The sequence below is a fragment of the Tauraco erythrolophus genome, chromosome 4 (genome assembly GCF_009769465.1).
Source record: "Tauraco erythrolophus isolate bTauEry1 chromosome 4, bTauEry1.pri, whole genome shotgun sequence".
NCBI classification, from domain to species: Eukaryota; Metazoa; Chordata; class Aves; order Musophagiformes; family Musophagidae; genus Tauraco; species Tauraco erythrolophus.
Window position 1 is genome coordinate 78410303 of NC_141468.1, and position 23475 is coordinate 78433777.

The window sequence follows — 23475 nt, forward strand, 5'->3', positions numbered from 1 at the left end:
GGGGCAAGGCTGGCAGCTACGTTTTCCAGAGAAAAAGCCTGAGACGAGCACGTCTGTATTAGCAGGAGGTCAGACCTTCTGTCGCTCAGGCTGAAGCATCTTAATGTCCTCTTAAACGGAAGTGTTAATCAAAATATAGCAGACTAATTGTTTATGTGAGTGGATGAGATTATCCCAGACGATGTGGTGCTATTTGGCTTGGAGAAAGAACTATGTCACCATACACAAAGCTGCACCACAGAGATAGTTGATTGGCTTTTTGCTTATGTAATAAAATCTGGAAAGGTGATAAAAATGGAGCTGATTTTTGGGTGGGGTGCTGTGCTATCTTTTCAGATCAGCTTATAGCCGAGTCATATTATTTACTGTGCGCAAATGCACAGGGAATCGTAGCTAAGGCGGTGAGCAGGTTTTTAATCTTAATGTGCCAGGCGGCAGGTTAACTTCTTGCAAGAATGTGTGACAGTCCAAGAGGATTGTGGAGCTATAAGGAAAAGGCTGGAATAGTTTTACTCTGCTGAATATTACTACACAATATTAGACTGACTTTAGCAGGACTTTTAAAATGGGAGTTGTGTATACTCATTAGTTTGTTTAACTTGAAACTAGATGTGAACTTTCGTATGCTTTCTTTTGTCCACGTTCCCCTTGCAGGGAAACTCCAGTAGCAGGGCAGCCTTGCTTCTACATTCAAAGTCACTGTGGCAACCAGGGTGGCATGGATATAAACCTCAGGATCTTGGGCTTGCCTGTAATCGCCTTTAAAACTGTACACTGGCACAAAGAGATGGAATAAGCAAAGTACCCTGAAAAGTGGAATGAGGTCTATGAATAAGGCCTTCCTGAGAAGGACTGCTTAAATGTATCCCGCTTACTTATTTTTTTCCATTAAGAAAATAAAAAAGCCTGGCTTTGTCCCATCGAGGAGAGGAAGGGCACCTTTCCCTTTGGTTTGGTCGAACGAAGGGAAGGTCTTGTGTACCTTAGCACACTGGAGCCGGTGTAGAGCAGTGCCGTTTCGTTGCTCACGTAACAAAAGGAATAATAAAGTGTCCAGAAGTAAAGCAAAAGACCAAGGCGGGCGGGTGGGAGGGTGGAGAGAGGAAATACTTGGAGATGTCTGCAGGGCTTCCTGTTTGCTTCTGAAAATTATGAGTCAGATCCCCCACAAACAGGAGAGAGGGGGTTTGAAAAATTGTGAGGTTTTAAGAAAGTAATCGTACATGGATTTGTTCTCTTGGTCTTCTGGCTTTTGAGCTTTCAGAGGTAGGGGCCGTTTTTCACATTACTCTGGGCGTGGTGACAGCGAGGAACACATACTCTTTTCCTCCTCAATGAAAGTAGAGGGTTTTCTTAATTCATACAGGATCAGGAGGTAGACCAATAGAAAAGATACCAAATATCGCAAGATTTGAAATAAAATGTGTGATACCATCACAGTTCTTCTAGAGTTGATGACTTTGACTTGAAAACCTTTTGCAACACGAGTTAGATGCAACCCGCAAGCTTATTTGCCTCTGCTTTGTGAGATGCATACTTTGGCACAGGAGGGAGAAGGTGCATTGTGTGTGTCTGGATCATGTTTGAGAACAACAGTGCTTTCTACTCACTTATCCAGAAGGAGGAACCATGCTCCTTTTCCCCAGGTAAAACCTAGTTTGCCTGTTTAAAACCTGCAAATTTTATGGGATTGTAACATGAGTGTAGTAATTGTGTGTACAGCAGTAATGCACTTAAAAGGAAAAATGAAGTGGATGCCATTCTTCCACTCACCGTATCACTGAAGTGCAGGCTTTTCTAGAAGATGTGATTTCTTTGTTTCTCTGCCAGTTAATTGCCAGTAAGTGTATGTAGTGATAAAGGACTCCAGCTCTCCAAATAGAGAGTGATTATTTGCAGGCGTTTTTCCTCTGTTACGGCGTCAGGATAAACTGTACAAGGAGACCTGGAAAGCGTTTTCTTTAGCTGAAAAGAATGCTGCAGAACTGGAGAGCCTTCACGTAAAAGGCCAAACTTATTTCTTTGTAACAGAGCTTGTTGTTAAGACACACCTTAGTAGGTGATATAACGTTTGGATGACTGACAGCACAGCCTGAGAGTCAGTGCTCTTTGGTGTTCAGCAGAGTTATTGTTCTGATATTTATGTCGTGATCAAAAAGCCTCCTCATCCCAGCTCAGCATGTTGTTTTCAGTACTGAGAGTGCAAGTGGAAGCGCTTGCTCAAGGATGAGACCGCTTTCGAATCGTTTTCTGCTATGTCTGTATTAATAAACAAACACGTGCTCACATGTGCTCTGGGGTGCTGGGAGGCGATGGTCTGTACCAGCAAACTGCTAAGAGTGTTTCCTGGTGTGATTTTTGGCATGAATGCTGTCCTCAGAGCCTGTGCAGGGACAGGGCTTGAGGGTTCCCAAAAGCAACTCCTGGAGCGTGCAGCCATCCCGGCTTGAACGCTGAGGCAGGCTTGGGGTTTTTCCTTGCCTCAGACCCTGGAAGCGTTCTCGGGCATGTTAAATTTGTTGTTGTAAGTATGGCCTCGCTGCATTAAAACCAGAGGGGATGCCAACCTGCGCTGTGGTCAATTTGTGAAAGGTCTGAAGCAGTTTTGAGGTTTGAACCTGCTTATTACGGCATTCTCCCATTTTAAAATGCTAGTTATGAAAGATCCACCCAAGTAGCACGGCAAGGCATTGGCTGTTTTTTCCACCTTTACCTGCACGGAAGCTACTACTTTGCCATCTTGCTTATGGCTTCTGTTTCTTGGCTCTCCTGCTTCCCAATTCCTTCCCCTGTGGAAGCAGTGTTCCCAAGCATTTCCTCTTCAGGTTGCTTCTTGGCGCTGGTACATGTAACAGCTCTCTTAAGCGAGAGTCTACAGGTTGGATGTAGGTGTGGTAAAAGGCTCTGAGAGCTGCTCCCAGCTACTGGGAAAGAAGCTCTGAGAGAATCTGGAACAGCTCCCACAATGGTATGTCCCAGTAGGAAACTGGCTCTGCTGAGTTTAAAAACAAGTAAATAGTGTCACTGTAACTTTTCAGCTGTTTTTTGTTTGGAAGGGTTTTTTTAATTTACTGCAGAAGAAACAGAAAAGCAAAGAGGATATGCAAAAATACCTGGCCAAGCTGCAAAAATTTGTAAACATTTATCATTGCAAAATGAAAATTAAAAAAACAATCTTTTGTTGAGAGAATTGGAACATATGTTGAAGTGAAGCATTCTGTTATCCTTTAATAACTTTGCACAATTCTCATTAGCATCAGTGAGACCTGGACGCATATCAAAGGGTGAACAGACCTCGTTCAGTGAATTCCTGCAAACCAAGTCATTGTACCCCCGAGGCAGAAGTAAACACTGAAACCAGCAGCAGGATTTGGGGAGCTGAATTGCGTGTTGGCTGCAAGATTGATAGTGGTTGTGCTGTTAAACTGAGAGCTGTCTCCTTTTATCTGAAAGCAAAACCAGCAGCACTGTACTTCCAGAGCGCTGCCTCAGCAAGAAGGTGGTTGCAGAAGGTGTAAAGCCCAGGTTTGTCCCCCATCCCAGGATATAGCATGACAAGTGGAAGGGGGCTGCAGCTGGTGGGGACCCAAGTCCTGCCACAGGGTTGCGGTGGCACAGTAGTGCTGGTTGATGTTGAAGATGGCCTCTGGGGCAACTAAAGGAAGGTCTACTAATGAAAGAATATAAAAAGCACTGAGTCAGATGCTTAGTTGCTGTTGCAAAGCGCTGTTTGACTAACTTCAGTGAAATTGCACATGTTCACGCTAGCTCAGGACTTGTCACCCTTTGAAGGCCTTTGAAATGAGGCGAGTCCTTTCTTCTTTTGGTGTCCTGACATATCATAGAGTTTGTAATGTAGAGTCTTTTGGTATCTGTACTGTTTTTTTGAGGGGAGTTTTTTTTAACTTTAGCAAAAAGTTAGGCACATAGGATTTGCCCTTGCTGCGTGAAATGTGTAAATGTCAGTATTTTGATTAAGAAATGTTTTTCACTCACATTTTTACGTAATGTGACATCAGTTGGTCTGCTGGATTATTGCTGTTTATGTTACAAAATGAAGAAATAACTTGGTTTGATTTCCAGAGTCTAGATTCCAAGTTGTATTTGCAGGATTGATGATTTGTGTATATGTATGTGTGTATGTATATGCTTGTCTCTCTATATATGCTATTGTCCCAGAAATTGTTGAGGTTCATTAGAGACCTTACAGTAGCATTTGAGGCTGGCTTGTCTACTTAAACAACAATACTTTTATGTTAGGCTATTTCAGCTGAATGTAAGTTTCCTAATTGCCTCTTTTTGCTTATGCTTCCTTTATACAATAAGTGGTGCCATTTTGATGTGTAGGTGTGAATGCCTTTGTTACCATTTTTGGTGATGAAGTCACTTTTTTGATCACTGAACAGATATTGCTATTTCTCAACAGTATTTTGCTGGGTAAACCTTTCTCTCTGTTTTCATTAAATGGTGTTAACAGTGGCAAATTCAGCCTTTCCAATTCCCTTCATTAGTTCTTCAAAACAGTCCTTTTAAGTGCATGTTCACAAGTATGTGCAACGTAGCTATAGACAAAGGTGAGCAAAAAGCACAAATTCTTCTGGTGCAAACTGAATGTAGAATTTCTTTTGATTGTGATTTTCTCTCTACTGCTGGCTTTGCTGTCTCTGGCTGAGTAGGTGACCCTGCAATGAGTTCCGTGTGTCTACTCGATTTTGAGACCAGTGATGCTGTTAATAGGACCTCTTTTTTGAAGTCACTATGTACCAGTCTGATTGGGACAGTTTAGTGAACTATATGCTTAAAATTCACATGAAGATGTAGGCTTGCATAGACCTGAAAATCCCATTTTTAGTTAGCAGTGGTCACAGTGTCAGTGTTTCTAATGTATGTTATGTCAATACACTTAGTAGTTCTACTTCATCCATGCTTTTTTACATTGGGAGGGCTGAGTGGCAGACCTGTTACGGGCAGTTGTAAGGTGTAAGCAAGCAGAGTTAAAGTTATATGCTTAATCTTGATTTTCTGATTTACTTCTAAGTAAGCATCATGTTTGTGCTGGGCCAAATCCTAGACTTGTTACAGTATTTGCATTCAATATCTAGGTAGCTGGAGTAAGGATTAAGTCAAAGAGCTGCAGAAGCTAGATTGTACTTAAAAGCTTTGGTGAAGGACGCCTCAGATGCTCCTAAAATAAATGAAGGGAATATTTGGAAATTACCATTGACATTAGTGGTATGTGGCATCTGCCCTGAAGAATGTGAAAATAAAGCCTCAGTTGAATACTGTATGTGGGATAACACTTCAAATAGACTGTTGAAGAGCTGACGAGCAGATGATGACATTTTTGGATTTTAATGCATGATAATATATTCAAAGAACTGCAATATTTTAATACACGTGTTCACTTCTACAGCGTCCCAGTTTTTTGAAGTTTTGTCTTGAAATGATCAAATTTCCATTTTTAACAAAATTGTAATAGTTAATACAGATTTCTTTACCTTCTTCATTTTGTGTACAATTAACTAAAACGGTCCTTCACAAATGTCCTCGTGAGCAATAGTTGAGCGAGCTTAATTGAAATGGAAGGAAGGTTTTTTCTTTTGTTCCACCACACCTCAGTGGCTGGAATCTTTTGAGACAAACTGCATCAGCATAAAAATCCTCACCCTTGAATGTGTACTGTGGGTCACTGGCTGGCTATATTTTATATTAAAAAAAACCCCAAAAGACTTTGTAGACTTCAAGAGATGCATATTCTTTGTACCCTATTTGTAGGCACATCAATGTAACGTTTTCCTTTGGTTGTTGGAAACCTGGCAGTGAGTGTGCACCTTCAAGAGTGCAGTGTTATCCGTCTTGTTTTGTTGAGGGGTGCACAGAGGGAAGGCGGATGGGGGCAGGAGAAATATCTCAACCAGGTCCTGCTGGGTTTCTCATCTGCATCTCAGCCAGGTGCGAGATAAATTGCCAAGTGTTCAGGTTGAACTGGGGGGAGAGCCTTGCAGAATGGTAGTACCTCTGTCCTGAGATGGCTGGGGGTCCCAATTAACAAGTTTTTCCAAAACACCGTCATCTCAGTGTTATGCAAGTAGCAAATAGACAAGGGAGAGAGGAAGGCTGTGTCCAGAGGATGTTTCATTCTCCTATTTTACACATGTACTCTAGAGTATCTTGTTACTGAACTCTAGAGGTGCCTGACTCAATCTTGACTGAGAAAGCTTCTCAGATGATGGATTTGAGCTAGATACCTTACACTTACTTGGCTAAACTGAGGCCACCAAAATGCCTTGTTCCACCCCATCTCCGGGTGAGATTGGTTCGGCGGTGGTGATGGTGGTGGGCTTCCTCCGTTTGAAGACTCTCCCATTGATAGTGATGCTGATTCTTATTTAAACAGCACTGCGCCCTCAGTACACTTCTGGGAAGGTAGGGTCATTGGGGTGAGATCTTGGCCTCAGAGACATCAGTGGAAATTTTGCCAGTAAGTTCAAAGACAGCCAGGATTTCACCCACAAAAAAGAAGATGTTGGTAATGGAAAAACTGTCCAGTCTTCCAGGTGATACATACTGTTAGTGGGTCTACGTGCTGCAAGTCACTGCTGCTTTCAGAAAGCTTTCCTAATACTCGTTATTCTTTCCATTTCTCAGCTTTAAAAGAATGTCTCAATACAAATTTCATCCAAAAGAGTATGTTTTCCTGTGCAAGAGTTTCTTCTATTGAATGCTTTTAGGCTATCACAACATCCTTGTACTATGTTTTACTTTTCATATTAAAAAAAAAAATGAAGGAAAGAAAGGAAGAAATCAGACATTTCTTTAGTTTTATGGGAATATAATTTGTTTTTCAAAGTTTCTGGGACAGACTGAAGCCAAAACAAGCCTGGAAGCAGAGCACCAGCATTTTGGAGAAGTGCAGCAGGAGTTTGTGTAACTGGGGAACGAGCTGGGTGGGGCAGGCTGGCACACCTCCTCCCATTGCCCATTCCCAGTCCCCTTTTGACAGCAGGAAATAGGTGTGCTTGGCACCACTGAAAAGTGACTTAATGTATGTTGTATTGATGTGGGGATCTCGAAGTGCTGCGTGAATGTTTATTTACTTGGCAAAAATAAGTATGCACAAGCACAAGTTCAGTACCATTTTCCCTGTGCAGAAATGACTTAACCTATTATGCAGGCCAAGAAGATTGCAAAATTGAGACTAAAATCTAAGAATCAAGTTTTCTTCCCTCCACTGTAATCTCTAAATAACACTTTATTCTATTGTAATCATTTATTTTAACTCCATTCTTATAATTAATTTTCGTTAGCACAATGTTTTAAATATAACTGTTACTATAAAATGAATAAACAAATTCTACTTGTAAAAGCTTCAGAAACCTGTTTAAGTTAAAAGCATGACTGGATATAATACAATAGGAGAGAATAACAAAGTGACATTCAGGATTTATAGCTGGATTACTTAATTGAACAGGCAAAACTGTTGGTGTTTGTTTTTTTTTTTATCCCCCTCCGACATGCAAGCCTGCAGGTACGGTTACAGGAATATGTGAATGTGCTATCAGATAAGGAAAAAAACTTTAGGGCTGATTGTTAGTGCAAACGTGGAGCTGCCTACTTGCATGCTGTTGTTTTCGTTTCCCAGTAAGTGCTTGATATCTTGCTTTCTGCCCTTCTTTCTCCTTGGCATTTGATAATAAAAATTAAAGTGACCTATGCAAGAGTTTATCAGCATGGTGAGAATGACTGAGTGTTCCTCATCTGTGTGGCTGAAATAAAATGCACCCACATTCTTGTTTTATGCAGAAAATCATTTATGGTGAAATTTGTCTGCTGTTTAAGACACTTTGAGAAGTTTGGAGTATTTTAGATGTATAGAAGTTTGTTTTCCCAGAGTTGGGGTATTAATTTAACTGCTTCTTTCAACCTGTGCTAAGCTTTGTGTTTGTAGGAATTAAAATTTGTTCAGAAAGGAAAGGATAAAATTGCTAAGTTTTGAGGCAGACAGCAACCAGACTTTCTAGTCTCCCTCTGTGCTGCTGCACCTCATTGGCATGTAGTGCAGTTCTTGTTTAAATATTGTGTACTGTGATCCTCCCATTTATCAAAAGGGATTTTTAACATGGAATCTTCCTGAATGGTACAGAAGCTTAATAGCCCTGCTATAAATGCAAGGAAGATCCTTTTTGTTTTCTATGTAAGCTGGGGTTAATGTAGGAAACCCTGAAAGATGGCAGACATGAAAAGATGATGATGAAAAATTAGGCTTTAGAAAGGAAGGGACAGGAAAAAGGACAAATTTCACACCGTGGAGCTAAATCATAGAGCTGTAAATCAGTCGAATCGGGACTGGTAGTCAAAAAGGAGTATGAACTCACATTTTGGGAAGGGTGAGGTATGATGACTGTAGATTTTTGGCAGGAGACCGCTTGAAGCAAGCAAGAAGTGGGCTGACCTAGATGCCTGATAAGAGGCTCAATGAAATGAAAAGTGGGTGGACCTGGAGAAGAACTGGGTGGACCTGGTTGTTTTGGCACTTAGGTGTTTGATGCTTGATTTCCAGGGCAGCAAAATTTTAATAACCTATTGTTCGTTATTGGTTGGCTTCTTAGTGATATGACTAGCACCTCTCTTCCTGAGCAGTTACTGCGTGCCGGGAGGTGTGGAGTAGGAGGAGGCTTTGTGTGTGAGAGCTGCAGTTAGGAAGGGAAGAAGTGTGTTGGGTGGAAGGTGCTCTGGAGGAGTGTTTCTGATAAGGAGGCTGTGTATACAAAGGGATGTCTGAGGAGCAAAGGAAGGGAGGTTTGGAGGGCTGGTACCTTGTTCACGAAGGCGTCTTGAGGTGATGTGTCTTTGGGATGTAACCAGACCAGCATAATTTGTGAACTGATGTTGAACAAAGATACTGCTTGGCTCCACTGGCGATTAAAATGTCCTCCTCCTCTTGCTGATGTCTGTTGTCAATGTTGCACCCTCTTCCTGCTGCTGTCAGGCCTTGTGCTGCTCAAAAATCAGTGAAATAATGACACCATTAAGAGAGTAAAAGCTGAGCAACTGAGAGAGGCAATGTCTTCAATCTAAGACACTCTAGCTTAGTTTATTCAGCTAAGCTTTTTTATTCAGCTTTTGAAGGAGGCATACACTCTGCATATGTGTAAAGAGCACCAAACTGAGTTCTGCACGTCCCGTGTATTATAATAGTTAGACATCAGTAGCTGAGGCTTGTATTTTTGAGCAAGTTCTGCATACACATGCTTGTATGTGTAGTTTTATGTATGTGAGACTGTGTGCTAGTGTGTTTTGTCTTGTGTGTGTGTTTTTGGTGTTGTTTTGCTTAATAACATTCCAAAAATGGAAGTCTCTGTTGGTAAGAAGAGACAAAACACATTTCAGGATGATAATTTTTTAAACTGAAGACACAAAGCTAGGATAAATTACGTATTATGTGACTACTTTCTTGGACAATTTAAAAAGCATCGTACATTATGAAAGAGCCCTACAATTAATGAAATCATCATCATTCCATGTCTATTTTTTTCTTACATGGGCTTTTGTACTTCCAGAATGCAACTGTATTCAGGAGCAATGTTAAAATAACTCCTCATTGTGAACAGTTTTTCTGGGGTTACTGATATGCAACCATTCCTTGACCCTCATGCTACATCTACAAGTTCCTAGAAACCTCTGGTGTTTTTACCTTTAGCCTGTGTTAGGTAATCAAAGGAGCTTGTAGGACATGAAGACTCATCCAGCATATATGATTCATACCTCTAAACCCAGGTACCGTTAGTCTTTTCTGCCAACATACCTGCCTTATCGGTTACACTGCTGCCACTTAGTCCTGCTTCTCCCATCCATGTCATTCCTCTTGCTTCCCCAAATAGGCAGTGAGTCTCTACTGGCTCTTCACACTCTCATTCTGTTATTTCTTTCAGTGAAAGTCCCTACAAAGGCTGCTGCTCTACCTGGTAGAAAAGTTTAGTGGGAATTACTGCAAGTGATTGTTTCCCTGCTTCTGCCCATTGCCCAGGGAGCAGAGCGATATTAGAAGCTGTAGGAGAAGTTTGAAATTTCTATTAGTCAAGTTCTGAATACAAATGGTGAATAGTACTGGGAGTTGGCTGCATGTGGTGGCCTGGTGAGGAACTGCCCTTGCTTCCCCTGCAGCAAATGGAAAAACCTGCCCTGGCTTCAGTGGGAGAATGTTTGGGCATCTAAGACAAGCAATCCCATAAATGTTGTTACTTTCAGACCCTAATTCTGCAATTACTGGATACAAAGGAGTATACATAAAGTCCAGGGCCATAATTATTATTTTGACTTTTCTGATGATTTATCTTAGGCACCATTGAACTACTGTACAACTTAATGACTACAGCAGTGCAACAATTACTTGGAGGCATTGTGCATAAACCAGGTATTTATTGTATTCAGCGAAGAACTTGCATAAAGAAAAATCATATCATGCATCTGCAGCGAACTCCCTTGTTGTATATATGCTGCCAACATAGGAAAAACTGAAATGCAGTCGTGTTGTATCTGCCAGGTACTGAATGACAACAAGGGCTCAAAGTGGTATTGTCTGTTCGCAGTCCAGCTGAAGAATTAAACCCTTTGAAGTTTACCAAAGCTGCTTTGATGATGCAGTGGCTTGAACATTGACGTAATGACTTAGATCAGTATTTAAATAGCTAGCAGATTTGATGGTATAATATGGTAAATTCTGACTTTATCAGAAAAGTCTTCTCTGGTGCACTTTGGCCTGCTGTGCAAACCAGCAAGGGAGTGATCTTAAAACGTGCTGTGGTCTGACAGAAGCTGCAGGTGCCCGGGACCTTTTGTAGTCAAGCCTTTTGTTTGATTTCACGCATCTCAAATGGACTGTTTGCAGGTTATTAAGGTGATGAATTACTGGTTGTTTAATGCAGCCACCTAGCAGGCTTCAGTAACAAACCAACAGCTGCCTTTTGGCTCGGTATAAAAAGTGAGATTTGAATATTATGAATTGTGCATCAGAGGAAGTGGTCTGTGTTTGAAGAGCCTCTTCTGTTCCAGTCTACAGAACAGGCTGAAGTCTTGCATCTTGTCCAGTGTGCAACTCAGCTCTCACTACGGTACCGTTAACAAGCACCTCCACAGTGAACAAGTAGCTACTGAGCTCTTCAAAGGCATGCTACTGGGATACAGGATGAATGTCATCATATGGACATTTGTGGATTAAATTGTTGGAAGACTGCTATATAAACAAAGCAATCCTTTATTCAGATTTTTGTCCTGTGTTGTAAGATACTTTGTAAGAAACAAAAGTGTCAGAAGCCGAAGCACTGAGCAAAGGCTCAGGAGATGGTGTTTCTGGTCTGTCATGCCGCTGTCCTGCCACATATCAATTAATCTTTCTGTGCTGTCTTTTAAGGTCTGTAGGATGGGAGTAGCAGCAGTTCCTTTCTCCTTTGTCTTGTCTGATGTCTTTGATTCCTAATGACTGCAGAAGACATTTATGGTCCATATCTTCGTGCCTTTAGAGAATGTTTAAATGAAAGTGATTGATATTAATTGTTTAATGTCTATTTTCTGTTTACTGGAGCTAACTGGCTCAGAGTGTGCAGGATCTTGTTTGTTTTTCTCAGCACCTTGTTTTCTGTATGGCTTTTGTTACGGTGATGTGGTGCCATGATGAAAGTTTTGCATTTCATCCACAGTTACGGTTGTCTCAAGGGTGCACAAGTTGTCCCCAAGAAACACAAGATGTTCCTTTTGTGAGTTATGCTTGGTTTCCAATGTACTGTCCTCCATCCTGACAGTGCTTAGGGATCAAACCTTATGAGTTCATTCAGAAAGCCTTTGAGGGATTTTGCTGACGGTGGAATACTTCTTGGTGTTAAAATCCTTTGGCAAAGTTTCTGTTAAGGTAGACCTTTTCAGCCCTGTTTTCTTCTGCGACTCCAGGTTGTAGGTGCTGTTTATAGGAAGCTTTGGCCCATTAGATCATAGACAGAGGGCATCTTGCAGGACTGGCCCTTCCTAAGTCCTGCTTTTCAAACATTGCTTTGTTCTTGCTAAGCCTGGCCTAACCTAGACTGTGAAAAACAGAACTCCATAAGGCCATGGTCCTGGATCTGTTACTTCAATTCTCCTTCCTCAGGGACACTTCACATTTGCATCCGAGTATGTTATGAGATCTGAGCTGCTGACTTCCAAAATTTTTTCAGGAACGCTGGGGGATTGATCTTTCTGTGCTCGTGGCTAGGTGCAAAGCCTTCACCAACTTGAGTGAAAACTGAATGCATCTGCTGCGTAATTTGACTGAAACCAAATTGTGCTTTTCCTGGCAATTTCCCACAGAAAATGCTGCTGAGACTGTTGTTGTGAAGTGGCAGGGCAGTAGTGTCTTTAAACATGATTTTCCTGAATAATTGTTTGAAACGGGTAGATTATTTACAGGACGCTTCCTGAAGGGAAGCTCAATTTATGTTTAGGAAGTTCTGTGATAAGATTAACAATTTTTTTTCCGCTAAGTAGGGCTTGTAATATTTTTTAACTTTTATTGTTTGTTTAACTTCTAAAATATTGAGAAAAGTATGCTTGATTTGTTATTTAGACTTTTCTGCTATGGATTAAATAAATGCTTGTTCATTCCAGCAAAGGAAAATTTGCTCCTATGAGTTTTGATTGGAGCTGAACTTTAATTCCACGTGCCTCAGAGGAAAAAGTTTGGAAATTGTGAAGAAGAATAGCAGAATGTTTAAAGACTAAAATCCAGGGTGCTTTATCAGATTCCACATTCAAATTCTAGATAAAACAGTGTTATGAAACAGAAAGTCCATGGAAAAGACCCCCTGCACGTCCTGATTGTGTAAGCAGATCCACATATACTCTTATACCCTTCTGAAAGCTGCTTATTGTGCATCCCCTTAAAAGTCCTCAGTGGGGATGCAGCTATCGGCAAGCACGGGACAGCTTGTGGATGTAGGGCCAAGCTAACTCACCGTGCTTTACATGTCCTTTCTTGTATCAGATACAAGAGTGCCTTCCCAACGTTTTTCTTTGAGGTCTTTTTCCAGAGCTCGTTTAAGTGGCTCAGAGTCTCTCTGTTGATTTTGATGAACTTTGGATTATGCCCTAGGGTGACGGCTGTGAAAATCTGACAGCTGCGGAAAACCAAGCTGTTTCTGATTCAAGGTTAACGGACTCTAACAAAAGAAAACAAGAATTTTCTGTGTAATATCAATGTACACGGTGCAACAAAAGGAACTTTAACCGGATTTAAATGAAGTGGGATCTGAAACATAGCCCATAATTTAGTGCAATAGAAGAAATCCGCTTTCTTGAAGGAAAATGTAGAGTTTTCTTTTCTTGGCTATGCCTGTTAGCTGCATAATAGAATTTCTAAGGTATTTTTTAAATTAAATTGAAGCAATATAAAAGCTTCTCTGTCTATGGTGTGGCAAATATGTCTCTGCATTTGTATACGCTGATGTCAAAGGCATGTTTTAGTAAGTGTAATAACTTTTGTTTTTCTAGGTTAGTGGATGACCGATGTGTGGTTCAGCCAGAGGCAGGTGACCTTGCTAATCCTCCAAAGAAGTTCAGAGGTCGGTAACTGGGGATATTTTTTTTTTTAATGACTGATTGATGCATATTCTAACTCTTTGGGCAAAGATTTGCCTTACCAGACATGTAACTTCCCAGATGCCTTCGTGGTTTGTGAAAGCATTGCTGAAGTTTCAAACTGGAATGTGAATAAGAGATTTCGAGAACTAAATACCAAATGAGTGAAGGCATGAAGGGCAGGTGGAAAACATGGGGAAAAGGACTAATTTTCTTGTAGCCCAAGAGCTGGTTGCTCTGTTCTGTACACCAAACGCTAATCCCTCACTGTGTAACCAACTCTCTGCTGCAGCCCTACTCTCAATGTAAATGGGAAACAAGCTTGTGAGGTTCGAAACTACTTGAGCTGCTGGTTTGTTAATTTTTTTTTAAAGATAAGACAACATTTTAAGGACTACCCCCAAATATTTTGTCAGCTTTTTGTTTCACTTTTGCTCAGAACTGTATCTGATTTTTCTCAAATTTCTTAGATAAGACCTTGTAGATTTGGATAATTCTGCTGTTTTGCTTATTGGTAAAAATGACAACACAGTGAAAACATGCAGTTTCTACTTCTTAAATGCTAAAATTTACTCCTGTGGTATCAGAAGATCTGTGTGTTGATGTGCAAGGAAGGAAATAAAACCTCTTGGTCTTGTCTGTACTTGATTTAAGCCATTTGGCTTTAGCTGTACCAAAGTAGAGCCTTACTAGCCTGATCCAGACCTCTTTTGGCTTAACTGGGCTTGGATTCACACCTGTTACGAGATAAAGACAGTTATGGCTTGCCTGGTTTAGAGCAAGGGAAACATGTTTCATGGCTCCTTATACCTGTCTGAAGGGGTTGCACTGACATTCTTTACTGTTTTATTTCCAGTGTTTATTATACTGTGGTATGTATATGTTGTTATTGCACAAAAGATGCGTTTAAAACATTGAGAGACTGAAGTTCTGCTTTCCCAGAGTATTCAAGATTTTTTTCCATTATATGCTCAGGAAACATCAGCAGTTGGTTCCAATTCCAGCTGTGACCATTCAGCACATCAGCAGATCTTGGAAACTGAGAAAATGAGGATGTGTACTTAGAAACTAATAGTAATAAATTTCAGTCACTTGTGTGATGTCATGGAATAATTTTAGAGCAGAGATGGGGATAGCATCTAGTTCTCCAGTGTGACTTTCAGGCTATCTGACTGTCATTTCATCCTCTTGCTGCCTGCAAATACATGTTTAATTCACAGCTTCCAGGTTGCACGAAATTTCGGGCAGAGATTCTTTGGACAATATTTCTGTCACTTCACCACCCTGATGTGTTCCCCAAGTGGAACATATCCAGGTTTCTAGATGAGACAGGGGGAACTGGAAAAGATTAGCATGTGATAATATACTTGCAGAATGCATCCAAATGTCTACAATCAAGTAGCTGAACAGAGGTTAAAAGACAACCTTAATTTTTTCATTGTCTAATGTCTGAGGGCTTTATTTTACAACTTCAGTACAGTAGAGTTCTTTTATCACACTTCTGTGATCTTCTTTCCTAACTTGAAAAAGCAAAGAAGGAAAAAATTCATAGTGTTCTGCGTGGAGTTATTTTTTATTTTAAAAAAAGTGATTTCAACAGCATCAAGAAAGTCTGAACACTTTGAGCCAGGGTGCAAGGTTATTGAACTCTCAGTGCTACTGGCGTGCCATCAACAGTGACAGTAGTGCATGTGTATGTAGATCAGATGTTGGAAGGAGATGAGACACAGACAAGACTTACAGCTGTTTTCTGCTGCTGGGGGAATGCAAAGACCGAGTTACATCCCAGCTTCTGCAGGGGAATGTTTTCTATTAGTTGTAGACAGTTTTGGCTCTGTTCCTTATTGCAGCCTCCTTCTGGTGCTTTCATAACACATATAACACATCCCTTTATCTCTAGTTCCCTCTGCTCTCTCTTCCCCACAGTGTCTAGCCTTTCCTTTCTTCTAACTCAGTTCTCCACTTCTTGGGACTTCTCCTCCTCTCTTTCCCTCCCAGCCCCAAATCTCGTTACTAGCTGCTTTTCTCTGCCTCCTCACTGCTGCCTCTTAGCTCCCTTTGCCTCCAGCAGCCTCTCCTCCTGGCACTCCTTATCCCTTTCTGGTTTAGGGTGCACCCATATCTAACTTAATTTTGAAGTGGCTTCCTCAGCTATTGCTAGCATTGTGTGCAAATTTGGGTGAACTGCAACCTCTGCAGGAGAAACTATTTTATTGGAAAAGTGAGTTTTTTCACCTTAATTGATGCAACCCACCATGCTGTAACATCAGGGCGATATTGTTAGGGCCTCATATAGCATCTAGTAGCGTTTTCGTGCTGCTTCAGGTGTGTGTACACAAGTGGAAATCAAGATAAAGCCAGGATTTGGTTATTTTCTCCTTCATCTTACAAGTCATATTCCAAGTGTGGGAATAGTAGGGGTTTTGCTGAGAACACAGCAGAAACTTGCTGTCTAATTGGCATTTAGTGCCTGGTAGCATGGAGGTGTTACGAGAGCAACCAAAAGCACATATCTACCAGGTTTTGTTAAATTTGTTAGCTCTGCTCAAGAGCACTGAGGTGAAAATAGTTACTAAATGTTGTTGTTATAACCGAGAAATGTAACCAAAACCCATATGTTTTCCCCCCCAAGAATCTTCTGGGAAAGAGCATTCAATTAAAATGACAAAGTTAATAAAACAAACAAAAACTGTTTTAAGTAGGTTCTTGAGATAAAAAGACTTAGGCATAAATGATTAATTGAATGATTAGACGCAAGCGACTAAAAATAGCATCTAACAGCAGGAAGAGTAGGGCCCCTTTAGTAATAGGAACTGCTGTCTGTATGGTTTATAATGTTTTTATCACTGATAGCTGAACTGGCGTTGATTTGAGGTTAGAGCACGACCCAAGAGTCAAAGTAGTATGAGAAAGGCATGTTTCTAGCAAGATGTTTAGATTCCAAGGACTGACTCTGAAAATTAACATCAGAGGACTATATTTGCTCTTTTTTGGTAATATTTTATCAACCCTTTCCCTAACAAAAACAACAAAAAAAAAGGATTGTGTTTTCTAACTTCTTGTGTCCTTCCTCCAGAGTTCACTCAGAGATCAAATTTAGGTATTGAGCTGTTGGCCTGAGCTGAAAGCCTACATAAAGAGGTGTCTTAAAATAGCAGTTTCGGTTTTGTTATGTGTTTACTTTCTTTTTTTTTTGAGTGGGTGGTAGCTATTCTGGTTGTTTCAGAACATCCTACGAAACGGAGTATTGTTAAGTTAAGGAAAGCTGTGGTTGCTTTTCGGTTTTGTGTCCATACAAAGAATCTGTGGTGCAGATTTCCCGTTTCGTCACACTGGGATGAACCTGGACTGGGTCTGCGTTGATCAGTGTGCACATCTGAATTTGCATCAGTGTAAAGGAGGTCAGAATTTGGTCCCACACGTGTTTCCTGAAGTCTATTGAAAAAAGAGCGTTTACTATTTTGTGGTTGACTGATTAAGCCAGGTGCTTCTTGTCCTAATTTTAACTGACACTAACAAGAGCAAAAGCACTTAATGTCGTGATGGAAATGCTTGCCCTGCTGCAGGGCCAGGTTCATGGAGATTGGGAAGAACAGTGTGTGCCAGGAGTCCTGAACCTCTGAAGAAAAGTCACATCATGAGCATCAGAACTGCCAGTTTCTTTAGACAGTGACTTAACACACTTCAGCTTGATGCTGTTATCTCCAGTGCGAAACATTTTCAAGCTGTAAAATAGAACAGATAAGACCTGCTGCTTGGTCAAATTTAGCAGCCCTGAAAAGGAAACAGAGGTCACTTCTATTTTAAACCTAAAATGACCTAAGTTATTAAACTGATCTAAATTTCCCTACATTTTATACCCATTTTTCTTGAGGCATCTGCAATGCAAGTGATGTTTTTGTTCCTAGATATCTTCCTCTTGCTTTTCTCTTGATTTTTAGTCTTGTTCCAAGCTTTTTCTCACATCATTCTTTCCTCTTTTCTGTCTTCTATTATGTTCCTCTGCATTCTCTCCTTTCCTCTTCCACCCTTTTCCCCTCTGCCTTCTGCCATTTTCCTCTTTCTTGCCTTCTGCTACATAGTTTTGGCTTGTCCTTGTGTTTTCTTCTTGTTTCTCTAAGTTCCATAATTGCTTTCATTTTCTTCTCAGACTTAGAACTGCTTTTTCCGTTGTCCTCCTTAGCACTCTTCAGTGCCCCACACTTTGCTCCCTTACATTCTTCCCTTTCCATTCTCACTTCAGCTCTTTTTTACCTTACTGTAATTAATTAATTGGTGCACACTGTGGTTTAATATCTCTGCCACTTCTACTTACTCGTTTGTCAGCCTGCTGCTTTGAGTAAAGCCATGTCATAATTTCTCTAGTTATGCAAATCAGTGAAATCTTCCATGATGGGTAAGAGTTGAATTTCTAACACTTGAAAGAAAAAAAAAAAGGGGGTATGTGTCAAGAAAGCATCTGATAAATATTGTTCTAAATCATCTTTATACAATATCAAGAGACACTTAAAAAGCAAAATATGAGTTATTTTCCTTTCAGACTTCCAGAGTTTAGTTGCTTTATGCTCAGAGGATATGCGCTGTGTGATTATTCCACCCACTATTGCCTTTTGTAAAGTGAAGACTGGCATTTTGTGGGCATCGCAGGTTTGGGCAGATGGTCAGTTCGGTGCTGAGTGCATCCTCTGTGGATTGTCTCCTTCACACTGAGACTTGCTACTTTCTGTCTTTTGATTGTTCTGATTAATAAATGTAATTTTTTCCCCATAAAATAAGTGATTGATATGTGCCTCAGCACAGATAATTTGTCATATTTTCTTACTTTCTAATATGCCAAGGTACAGTGTAGGAGGTAAGTGTGGAGTGTGACTGGGGAGAGGTTCCACTTTTTTTCCATTTTGTAAAGAAAACTTAAAGTCTTTTTTTTATTGTTTTAAAAACATGTGTGTGGGTTGGGGTGGGTGATGTTTCTTAATTTCTCCATCTTTGTGCACAAGTAATTCAAATTTTGCCCAGAAGATTTTGTGGGTGATTGATGAAACGGCAGAAGTTGAGCTCAGGAAAGCTCAGTAAATGAAACTGGCTGATACTTTTAACCTATTTGTTTTAAAGCCATTTATTTACCTTCTAATAGTGCCTACTTAATTAGCATCCTCAGGAAGGGAAGCATTTATGTAAAATTCCATAAAGTAATGAGTTAGGAACTAGAGCTCTCTGAGAACATTTGGAGAAGTTAGAAGAGATGGTCCGTCTCGTGAATGGGTTACTAGACTGACCTCCAGGAGGGCTGAGCTTTTGATCTACTCTGTGTGTGGGAAGGTTGCTTTATGATCTTATGCCACAGTTTCTTTTTTCCCCCCTGTTTATTTAAACTACATCTTCTCTAGGGCAGGCACTGCTTTTTTTTTACCCCTGATATTTAGGACCACAAAGCTTGAATTTATATAATCCTACTGTTACTCTAATAAAAGTAAGTAGAAAAGACCAGAAAAAAATCATTAGATGACCTATTTTTAATGTATCTGGAATCTTAAAAAAAAGAAAAAAAAAAAAAAAGAAAATAATAGGGATAAGCTTGCCTGGAAACAATGAATATGAGTTTTTTTTCATCTATAAATTGAGGGAAATGCAATGGAAGCAATACTGATTTTAAAAAAAGTTCTTGGTAGTTCAAGTCTGAAGCACTAGACTAGAAGTCAGGAGAGCCGTGTTGTGCAGTATGGCTACAGAGGGAGCTGTGCGGCTGAGGCTAGCTAGAGCCTGCTCTGCAGTTCTTTTTCTTTTAGCAGTACCGTTACGGAAAACTCACCCACCTTTGGGAAGCAGACACTCACAGTGGTGACTGCACATCCGTGTGTGTCTCGCGTTTCTCTGCAGTGTGATAGTGCTATTCCTTGAGACGCTGCGTGAAGATGGGAAGCGGTGTGTTTACTCAAGTAGCAGGATGTGTGGGGAGTAACTGAGAATCCTATAAAAAGAAGGTATTGTTACTTCAGAGAAATGAGTGTTTCACAAAGTCTTCTGAGAAGGCATGTTAATTATAGATTGTTACAGAAAATAACAGCAGACTTTTTATGAACTGAAATCCTGATGCTCAAAGTAAAATCTCCTACAACACACACTGTGATTTAACAGTACACAGTGTTTCATAATTGTTTTTTTCTTTTTTTTTTTCCCTTCACAGTGTCCAGCATATTGTAAAAGCTTCCCAGGGGTTACCATGTACTCTAGGTTCTGTGATACACTTCTCGTTGTGAATGTTTCCCTTCAAAATGAAAGTAAACACCTCTGCAAGGTGGCTGGGTTTGCTTTGGTAATGGTTTGTAACACTTTCTCCTCAGAACAGCAACTCAGGGCTGTGATGAGGGAGCAAATAGGTGAGGGCTTCGAGTGGGCATCAAGGAAAGCGTTACCGCCAGTGATGTTTTTGTCCAAACAGATTTTGCCTCTGTGAGTAGCAGAAGAAGATGGATTGCTATGAAGGGAAGAGGCAATGCAATGGAAAGCTTGGTATAACGATGCCCAATATATGAGAGGCCAATAAAAGCATTGCAGCTTAGTCCGTGGCTTGAGAGCCAGCACTGTCGCAGCTGCTAGCTCTGGGGGTGCAGGCGGGGGGAAGAACATGTGGCACAGTCCTACTAGTGGTTTTGGCAGCACCAGCATCAGGTAGCTGTGCTTAGCTGGGCCTGACTGCAGTTGAGAGTGTTGCCTGTTTTATTTTGTTGAGTAATAAGAGTTCATTTTTACTTCAGAAAGACAAGACCAGTCTTCATGCTAGATTTCCCTTCCCTCTCCTGTTGCGATGCAAGAGGTATTCCTACTGTAACATGGTTTCAGGGACTCCTCACAGACTGTGATGAGATGGATGTGTTGAGCTGGATGTCATCTTCTTTCTCGCTGCCTGAAACAGTAATTCCAATGGATTGACAATGTTGAAAATGACAATAGGATCTGCATTGGTATCTAGCATCCTCTGCAGAGACGTGACAAGTTTGACACTTGAATTTCCACTTGTAAGGGTGGAACAGAGTTGGGAGACTTTTCTTGTCACATGTGTGATAGACGGGACTTCCCACATGTGCTGTTGTGGATTGGAGGTCTGGAACTAGTCCTAGGTAGTTAGCAACTGCAGATGATGAACTTGGTCTGGGAATTAGATAGTGAGTAGACAGCACTGTAGAATAGAAACTGTCTGCTGCTGACCTGACTCAGTGGTTAAAAACCCAGGCCATGACTTTGGGATAGTTCCCTGTTGCTTCCTCTGCTGACGTTTTTGTGACAGTAATGGATGAATGACTCGGTTCCACTGTGTTTAGAAAATGACACGCAAGGTGCATGTTGATCCAGTGTGTAACTGGAATGTGTATCTTATGTTGATATTGTGGTTGCTATTTCATATTGCAGCAGCTTTGATAACCAAGGTGAGGGTGACTATGCAGTGCTGTTGGAAGGGAACTCTTTTCCACGAAGGCAGCAGGAGAGCTAGAGGTAGAGAGGACTGCTTTCAAATTATCCTATGCTATGAGATGTGTGTGCCATTAACTGTGTTGAGTGCTGTGTGGGTTTTTGGCTGGGATAGGGTTAGGGTTAATTTTCTTCGTAGTAGCTAATATGGGGCTGTGTTTTGGATTTGTGCTGGAAACAGTGTTGATAACAGGGTGGTGTTTCAGTTACTGCTGAGCAGTGGTTACACAGTCAAGGCTTTTTCTGCTCCTCACCTGACCCCACCAGTGAGCAGGCTGGGGGTGCGCAAGAAGTTGGGAGGGGACACAGCCGGGACAGCTGACCCCAGCTGACCAGGTGGATATTCCATATCATATGACATCATCAGCATAGGAAGCTGGGGGAAGAAGAAGGAAGGGGGGACATTTGGAGGGATGACGTTTGTCTTCCCAAGTAACTGTTACTCATGATGGAGCCCTGCTTTCCTGGAGGTGGCTGAACGCCTGCCTGCTCATGGGCAGTAGTGAATGAATTCCTTGTTTTGCTTTCTTTGCATGCATGGCTTTTGTTTTGCCTATTAAACTGTCTTTATATCAGCCTGTGAATTTTCTCACTTTTACTCGTTCTGTTCTCTCCTCCATCCCACTGAGGGGAGTGAGCAAGTGGCTGTGTGGGGCTTAGTTGCTGGCTGGGTTTAAACCATGACAGTGCAGTGGTAAAGAAACACTTAATGTTGCTCTCGTGGAGCTAGTGTGTTTGTCTGTTCTCCTCTTTTTCTCTTTCTTTTCTGTATTTTGGCGAGCAGCACTATCTGTGCCATACTCTGTGCAATGTGTCTTTCCGGTGGTGTGGCAGAGTCTCTGCAGGAAAGCTGCTTGATGACCGGCAGAGAAGTGATGTTCCGGATTCTGCCCAAACTGGGTTGTAAGAGCCTGTAAGAGGTGCTCGTAGGATCAGAAAAGGAACTTTTAAAACTCTTAATCCTGCCCTGGGGCAAAACCTCCTCCAAGCAGGATATGTTGCTGCTATTACCTGGCTCTAGCTTGTGCCACTGTTGGGTGACTGGGAGGAGTCGTGGGCAGATATAGTTACTTCCCTCCCATCTCTGTCTTCCTGAGACCCTGACATGAAGCAGGGAGAAGGGAGGAAATTATTCAGAGGATGTTCTCCTCTGGAAGTGGATTAGTCCTTGGAGTGCTTGGCTGTCAGTGAGAGTTAAATATGGAGGGCTAATAATCTGGGACAGACCTTCGTTTGATGTCTATAAATCGCAACCCATGTCGGGGAACAGTTCCATACTATAACATACATGCAGTCCTGTATGTTCTTACTACTGCCACAGCAAAACTCTGAATGCTAATTAATGCTTTCCCATGCCCTCCTCTTGCCAGTTGATACATGTGAGGTGTGTAAGGACGATTACCAGCATTTGCTAAGTAAAATGTCTTTAGAGGTTAGCTTTTTTGTGCAGTTGATGGTTGGGACCATGCAAGACTCATCACTCTAAAGGAAGTTGGATTTGGATGACCTTTATCAGCTAGAGGCTCCCTGAGCCTCTATTTCCATTCTATAGGACTGTCACAGGCCCCCCAAAAATCCAAAAAGTCTTGAGTCAAGGAATGTAATGAAATTTAGTTTACTGCCAGTTAACAGTAACTTTTAATTGCTTCTGATATTGGGAAATGAAGATGAACAATTGAACAAGCACTTAGGGAAGCACTCCTTGGCTTCCCTCCAGACACATCTCTGCATCTCTCTGGGACTCTTAATGAAATTGTAGGGAGTTTGCACGAACTGGGCACGTGTGGGCCATTGAAGGGTTTAGGTTCAACTGAGATGTTCTGCCACCCTGTTTATGGTATCACTGCCATCAAGCTGTTTGCTGACTGTGTTTAAACACTGGTATCTAGGCGTTTCTGGAAAAAGAAGACCAACCAAAGCATACTTACAAATGAAGGAAGTGTCTTTCAACGTTATTTACGAGTATTTCTTTCAATCTTTCACAGACTGCCTTTTCAAGGTGTGTCCGATGAACCGATATTCGGCTCAGAAGCAGTACTGGAAAGCCAAACAAGCCAAACAAGGAAACCATACAGAAGCAGCACTGCTGAAGAAACTTCAAGTAAGACACATCTGTATTTGTAATCTTATCTCAATCTGCAGGCTGTAGAATTACAATAGAATGAGAAAGAATAATAACAAGTGCATTGGGAACCACCGTGATGAGTATTATTATGCCACCTTAGCAACTTTTTATTCTCCTTAGCTCTCCTACCTCCTGACTGGCATTTAATGCCCTTGCCTTGGTTTTTATCTTACTTTGGACTGGGGGTTGTGCCTTTGCTATAAGCAAAATATTGCTTTCAGAAGTTTTATAAAGTAAAAATGAAGTTGTTAAAACCGAGGGTGGGCCCTGGTTTAAAT

At 41.2% G+C, this 23475-nt stretch overlaps 1 protein-coding gene across 1 annotated transcript in view; it reads left to right on the forward strand.

Annotated features, from left to right (window-relative positions):
• Window positions 1-23475, forward strand: part of ITPR2 (inositol 1,4,5-trisphosphate receptor type 2) — a 261956-nt gene that overhangs the window by 17875 nt on the left and 220606 nt on the right. The window contains exons 2-3 of the mRNA XM_086611258.1: window positions 13519-13589; window positions 23058-23173. Of these exons, the coding sequence (XP_086467384.1) occupies window positions 13519-13589; window positions 23058-23173 (187 nt within the window). The remainder of the gene's footprint in view (window positions 1-13518; window positions 13590-23057; window positions 23174-23475) is intronic.